At 42.0% G+C, this 6,974-nt stretch overlaps 2 protein-coding genes across 3 annotated transcripts; one reads left to right on the top strand and one right to left on the bottom strand.

The window, feature by feature from the left end:
- The first annotated feature begins 680 nt into the window (after positions 1 to 680).
- Positions 681 to 6,337, top strand: LOC141363932 (uncharacterized). 2 transcript variants are annotated; one of them, XM_073867635.1, is made up of 2 exons: positions 681 to 742; positions 1,482 to 6,337. In XM_073867635.1, exon 2 carries the CDS (start codon positions 2,268 to 2,270, stop codon positions 2,874 to 2,876), a length of 609 nt encoding a protein of 202 aa, XP_073723736.1. In that variant the 5' UTR covers positions 681 to 742; positions 1,482 to 2,267; the 3' UTR covers positions 2,877 to 6,337. The 2 variants fall into 2 exon arrangements, with proteins under 2 accessions (XP_073723736.1, XP_073723735.1); XM_073867634.1 differs by lacking the exon at positions 681 to 742 and adding an exon at positions 749 to 965.
- On the bottom strand, positions 3,092 to 4,791 carry LOC129414594 (uncharacterized). The gene is made up of 5 exons (XM_055168652.2): positions 4,256 to 4,791; positions 3,950 to 4,161; positions 3,815 to 3,865; positions 3,636 to 3,712; positions 3,092 to 3,553 (listed from the first exon to the last, which is right to left on the bottom strand). The coding sequence occupies exons 1-5, from the start codon at positions 4,789 to 4,791 to the stop codon at positions 3,092 to 3,094; spliced, it is 1,338 nt and encodes a 445-aa protein (XP_055024627.2).
- Positions 6,338 to 6,974: the final 637 nt, after the last annotated feature.

Genomic DNA, 6,974 nt, shown 5'->3' on the forward strand with positions numbered 1-6,974 from the left:
ATCATGATTTCTTTGTGATTGTATCATGTAGAATGGGTTTTTTTATTGAAAAATATAAAGAATATACATAAATTCAGGGAAATAAAAAACAAGGTACAGACAGAGTTTAACTTGCAGACAATTGAGTAATAATACAAGGAAAAAGGAGAACAAAAAACAAAACAAACAAATCAGTAATTGGTTTGCATAAGGTTAAACTTTATTACAGTTATAAACTCAACATCGGAGTAAGAAAAGTGCATAATTTTAATTAAATCTTTAAATAAATCATAACACTTCAAAAAGTGTACATTTTTCGTTTTTATATCATTTAAGTAAGGATATGAACTCGAACTCAAGTATGTATTTAACTTAATTTTATTAAATATTTGGAGTTTTTAATGCACTAAATATACAATTTAGAAGGGTGGACGCTAAGACGTGAAGAAAGCTTTTTTGGGCCAATCAGAAGCTCGTTAGCTCTACGTTTTTCCTACGTTTGGGCCAATCAGCAGCTCTTTAGTTCTACGTTTTCCTACGTTTGGGCCAATCAGCAGCTCTTTAGTTTTACGTTTTCCTACGTTTGGGCCAATCAGAAGCTCGTTAGTTCTACGTTTTTCCTACGTTTGGGCCAATCAGCAGCTTTTTAGTTCTACGTTTTCCTACGTTTGGGCCAATCAGAAGCTCGCAATCCGCCATAAAATCAAAGAAGAAGAAGAAGAAGCTCGTTAGTTCTACGTTGGAGTGGACATATCAGCAGCTGGTAAAAATAAAACAAAAATAAATAGAATATTACGAATGTACTGATATTACTCGATGATTTTTTATTTGTCAATGTATTACGTCTTCCCGTCAAGCGCGCGATTTACGGAATTAGCTGGTTATGCTAATTATAGAGTAACTAGCATTATCGAATAAGTGGTCAACATCGATTTTCGATTTCCAACTGTAGTAACTACATCACCGGGTCTAAGGAAGATAACCAGGTAGTTTGATAAAAGATTAAATACATTTTGAGAGATCGCTAGCATGTAATGTAACGTAAACTGGATGCTGTTTAACTTAAGTTACATTGAAATGAATGGGGCTGTAACGTTAGCTAGGATGCTACAGTTTAATTACAACACGTTACGATCTCTGAAAACAAAATTAAACCACACAGTTAGTATCTTTAGACCCTTAAGATTACAATATCACCACGTGATATCAAATTATAAAGTTTAAGTGAATGTTTTACGCATTAACAATAAGCCTGTTTGTTTAATGCTGCCAATGCATAGGGGATTAACCCTGGGGTCATTATTTACCTGTTCCTGTTATATCACGTTATGTTAATTTGTTGACGTTAATGTTTTAATAGTGAATATGTGTAGTACCAGTATACTATTTAATCATATGTGTGATATTCCTGTTAATATGGGAACTAACATGTAATTTAACCTGTAATGCTGGCTTAATGCAGTGCTCGTTTAATGCTGTGTTGTCATTTCTTGTCATTGTAGATATGGTTTTTGCAAACTTAAAATTGATGGCCTCGCAGCAGCTTGTCATGCGGGCCTCTGGTGAAGAACCGCACATCACCCTTCCCGCTGGATGAATGAAGCAAAGACTTCATTGAACCTGCCTTGTAAAAGTCTCTCCCTATGTCTCGGCGTATAGGAAACACCCTTTTTGTCAATGTCTGGCAGTCTGTCCCACAGCCGTATAATGGCAGCGGCTTCCCTGTCCGAGATACAAGGCCTTTCCCTCAGCTCAACAAGGGATCTGGCCAGGTCCACCACTCTGTCGAATCCTGGAGTACCGTCTGGTCCTCTGCACTCCTAACAATCAGAAAGAAGATGAGTTAGTATGGATGAAAATGTCCTCCAAGTGATGGCATGGCAAAGGATGCTTGTATGCATACATACATCTTCCTGGGGCTCCTGGGAGGACTGAGAGGGATGAAGGTGAATTCTGAGACAAGCTTATAGCGTCCTTGGTCGAGAGAAAGGAAAGAGGGGAGATGGTGTCGTCCTGCTCCTCTGCCTCATCCCCAAATCCTTCATCTTCTATCTCTCCCAAGTCCGCTGGGATTCCGTCAGAGACCTCCGGGTCCCGCCCAAAGTTCTCCCTGAACTCCCAGGACTGCTGCAAGCACAGGTACTCCACCCCGATGAGCTCGCCTGACAAAAAAAATCCTAATTAAAGTTCCTGATTAAAACATTAACAAATGACATGAAATAAACAAAATCACAAAAACACACCTCGAGGTGTATGTGTGTGCTCTTACCGGGTATGAAGCGGTTGAGATGGTTATGAAAGGACTCCAGGGAAGTAGACCCACGAGCGCAGCGGTACACAGGAAATGTGAGCCCTCCCTTTGTAATACTTCCTGTCTGAGTGTACAGCTGCACTTCAGGAGGTTCCTGGATGCAGGGAAGATGGCGCCTTTGAGTGTCCCAAATGACATTCATCCTCTCCTGATCCACCTGGGGATGCCCATGGTTTCCCTGGCATCTTTAAAGGTTTCCAGCATCTGCCCGATTAGCTGCCCTGTCTCCTCAACCCCACGTGTGCAGCTGCTCTTCAGTGAGGCCTTTGATACCGTGTTGTTGTTCCAGCTCCCTCATTTTCGCCTCCCTCAGCAGGGACACATCTCCATCATCCCAGACAAAAATCCAGACAGAGAGCTTTGCCATGAACAAACCGTAGTGTGGGTGACCTGCAGCGAAGCGTCGCATGAAGTGCCACACATCAAGGCGAACCATCAGATCACTCCATTCGCTGAACATGACAGCTGCTCTGGATGTTCCCGCAGAAGAGCAGCAGTCTCTGTCCACATACAGGAGCGTGGGGGAGCGACTCCAGCCATCTCGTACCTCCTCACCAGCCCCGTGGTCATGGGCAGCAGTCCCTGACCCTCATGTGAGGTGAGCACAGACATGAGGACCTGTCCGTGCTCGTTGCCCACATTGTTGACCCAAGCTGCAGTCCCAGCCAGTTTTTTTGGCCATCTGTCATCAGAAAACAAAACAATTCAAACAGATCCAAACATGCTTTAAAACAATTAAAAGTGTGACATCATGTAACACCTGCCTATGCATTTTTCCTACACTAAGAAATTTTGTATGACTCACCGGTAAGTGAGGATAGCTGGGAACATCCTGTGGTGAGCCGGATCCAGTTGGTCCAAGATGTCATAGGACCACGCGGACAGCTTTTTATGGCAGCGCTGACACTCCAGGTATTCCATCGCTAGAAAATACCAGCCGTGCAAGTTCAGCACCCGCCTCAATGTCTTGTAGAGCCCACAAGCAGTCAGTCGCTGACCGGACCGTCGGCAGTGTGGTGAGATGCAGATCAGCTTGTAGGACCACATCTTGTAGGGCATCAACAAGCACAGCGGCCAGGTAAAGAACACGTCTGGCGATGATGGAGGCTGATGATACAGCAAACGTGGCTGGGGAGGGTACCACCACATTTGCAGGTTATCCGTCAGCACTGCCCTGCCACCCTGGTTTCGAAAGAGAGCACGGCTGATCCACTCATGCTGCTCCTTTGGAAGGGAGCGCTTCCAGGGCTCAGGAAGAACAACCTATAAACACAAAAATATGTTATATATGAATAATAACAAACTTGTAATTCAAAAATATAATCTTCTGGAGTGATAACTGTACCTCAGAAGCAGCTGACAGTCTTGGAGTAGCTCTTTGCTCCAAGCGAGGTGAGCGGATCGGCGTTGAAGGTGGTGCTGCTGAAAGTATTATGAAGAACACATAATTTCGTAATTAGTTTTAATGATTTAATTATTTTCAATTTATAGGCATTCATACTATATGACAAAAAAAACACTAACCTTGTGTCTCCACCTCCATGGCTGAAGCCAGAAGATCTGCATCTGTTGGCTCTGAGTGCAGAAAATTGACATTGTTATTTATAATTACATTCAAATGTGCATAGAATTATGCCAGGTATGGATCTAAAAACTCACCGTTTACTGTGGCTGGCTGGGAATGGGAGCTTTGGGTGGGAGGAGGAGAAGCAAGATGTGAAGGGACAGGCTGGGATGCAGAAGATGCAGAGGATGACCTTTTCTCTGCTGCCCTAATTTTTTTCTGGTCCCTCTGCAAGATGTATTTCTTTAGGGCATCCATCTTGCTGCCTGTCTGTGTCAACTTTTTTTTTCGTATAAACTCCACATAGCTGCATAAGCAACAAAATAATATACATGAATGATTAGAGTAAAATACATACAAAACAGCAATACAATTAACAAGCAAGCAGAAGCATATATTACCTTTTCCTCTCCCTGTCCTTGGCATCATAGAGCTCCTTAAAAGTGCTCTTTCTGTGGACCCCAAATCCCACCAGACAGTCGCCCTCATGGCCAGGTAATGTTCCCTCTCTCTGCCTGCGCACTTTGAGGGCTTGTTTGACCTTCTCAAATGTGCAGGCATATTTGAGAAAGACATCCTTGTTTGCCATGAGGGCACCTCTGTCCAATCTGCCAGCCTCACGCTCCCGCTGATGTCCAGCCAGAACCATTAGGGAATAGCCTAGGTCATTCTCCAGCATCCACTTAAAGGTTTTCCCTCTATATTGGCCAAACTGGATGGCACTTTGACTTGCCAGCAGCAAGTCATCAAAGGGAGACCCTCCACCACGAATGACCTTGAGCTTGGCCTCCCCCAGCACGACCTCAGGTTCCTTTGGAACAAAGGGCATCCCCTCAGCCACTTGAGAAAGGTAAACTTTCTCCACAGCGGCTGTCTGCTTAGACGGCCTAAGCACCAGCTCTCCAGCCTCAAAACGAAAATTGGGCTTGCTTTCCATTCTGCAACAGTAAAGAAATACATGTAGTGAACAGCGTACAACAAAGCATTCCAGACCACTCCCAAATTGCTACATTTGGACCGGATTTTGGTGGGTTAACAAAGTGTCCAGTTCGATCAGATAAGACAACTGACTAACATCTTTTATGGCCGACCTCCATGCCAAAGTGTAGAAGGAGAGGACGTTTTTATGGGCCCACACCATCTCTGCTTCTCATCCTTTCAACCCCCCCCCATGCCATCTCATGAAGGCAGGGTGGTCATAAAAATTCCTTAAGGAAAAGCATTTTTCAAAGTATTGGCTAAACCAAAGGACAAATCTGTACATCTTCCACTACCAAAATGGACCATCACCTATTGACTTCATACTTGTTTAAAGACACTGTATTCTGAATTAAATCTCTTTGTTATGAAACTTCAAATAATCACATTTATTAACATATGAATGTGTGCTTGATATGGTAACATTTTGCTGTCATGTTTATACTTTTTACAATTAGGACAATGCCAATGGTATTTTGGAAATGGTTTGGTAACTGGAAAATGCATAAATGAAATTCTAAAGACAAAGATAAACTCTGTACTTTATGCAATGCAAATGAGTTCCTCACAGTCAAGAGAGGTGGACCACCTTCTGTGGCCTTCCTCTGACATCAACAGCCAATCACGGCTCTGCATCAGGAAAGCGCCAAAATGCAAACTCCTCCTTATCTAAAGTTATAAAAGTACCTTTTTTCCAGACATTCACCGCTGAAAAGAGAGACATTAACAGATCATCGAAAAACCAACCAAGCTTGTGAATCTCTCTTTGAGATCTTACAGCTCCTCTTTCTAAGTTTGACAACAGAGACTGAACCAGATCGACCACAAGTTCTGAGTCTCTGGCCCGTGCATCCAGAGACTGAGCGGATCACACCACGTTTTGAGCCTCACGTCCAGCAAGGCAAGAACCTACGTCTGCAACAAGGTGAAGCTCAGAAGAGCAAACCTACACTTCAAGAGGCCTTTATCTGCGTGTTCCAGATTAGACCTTCTGCACTGACTACAGGATCGCATCTGCGTGTTCCAGATCGCTAGAATCCTCTCGGTGCCTCCCGGAGATCAACACTTTCACAGCACTTTGTTTTCAAGGCTGTTGAACTGAACCTGACTCTTTCCCCATTGCAGCATGGAAAGCCTGACACATGGCGGGCGACGGGCCACCACCGGACAGCTCATTCGACCTCACAGAACGTAAATATAACACAACCAAATCTTTCCTGAAACCATGCCATTGGTGTATTTTATCAATAACTGTTACCATGTATGATTTTCAATATTGCATAACTGATTTCTTTAATGTTAAGCAGATATTTCTTTAATTAAAATAAGGTTGTCATCTTACCAGACACAGAAAACATTCTGCCATTAATTCAACGCAGTCACTTCAATTTTCTATTCTTTGTATTTTAGTTTCTGTCTTTTTCTATTATTTAGTATTTTAGTATTATTTAGTATTGTTTTAATTGATTCTTGTTTATATTTTGTTAATAAATTCCATTTTATTATTACTGTGTCTTCCTTGTGTTGATAATACAGTTAAAGGGTTCTACAAGCTGGTCCGACTCTCACAAATCCTTCAGATAAATTAGATGACCAACTCCCTCTAATTTACTTATTTTCTTATTTGTTAAATGATCTATTTAGATCATTCTTATTGTTAAAGTGAAATTCTTTAGCTGGTGCCCCGAAGTAGAAGGGGGAGGCCGAGGGGTCATCTGACATACACACACACACTTGAGGTGAAACCTCTAGTGTCCTGTGTATGGCATACTAAAAAAAGGTGGTGCCAGTGTAAAATAACTAAATTAAAATGTGCCTGATGTGTCAATTCCACTACATACACATGATGTTATAACAAACAACGCACTGAAAGTCCTGTACACAGAAAATCATATTATCCATATTTATGGAAAATGCATTATTATACACTATTAAGGGTAATTAATGGCATACACAAACTAAAAACTCATGAAAAGGTAAACATTCCTTCAAATGTTCGTTTTCTTTCCATCTCTGCTGATTATTAAAACATAATGTGAATAAAGGGTCAAATGAACGCCTCTGGAAAACTGTATGCATTACACATGGTGAATAGAAAGGAAAAAGTACATATATAAGGCACCGATAAAAATCATGAATGAA

Source organism: Misgurnus anguillicaudatus, chromosome 5 (assembly GCF_027580225.2).
Source record: "Misgurnus anguillicaudatus chromosome 5, ASM2758022v2, whole genome shotgun sequence".
Classification (NCBI taxonomy): Eukaryota; Metazoa; Chordata; class Actinopteri; order Cypriniformes; family Cobitidae; genus Misgurnus; species Misgurnus anguillicaudatus.

What these genes read in the sequence shown, in the direction of transcription:
- LOC141363932 (XM_073867635.1), top strand. Translation starts at nt 2,268, where the DNA reads ATGGTTATGAAAGGACTCCAGGGAAGTAGACCCACGAGCGCAGCGGTA.
- LOC129414594 (XM_055168652.2), bottom strand. Translation starts at nt 4,791, where the DNA reads ATGGAAAGCAAGCCCAATTTTCGTTTTGAGGCTGGAGAGCTGGTGCTT. An exon ending in CCAGCCAGCCACAGTAAACG is followed by an intron (nt 3,866 to 3,949) that starts GTGAGTTTTTAG and finishes TTCTGCACTCAG; the next exon opens with AGCCAACAGATGCAGATCTT. An exon ending in CATGGAGGTGGAGACACAAG is followed by an intron (nt 3,713 to 3,814) that starts GTTAGTGTTTTT and finishes TAATACTTTCAG; the next exon opens with CAGCACCACCTTCAACGCCG.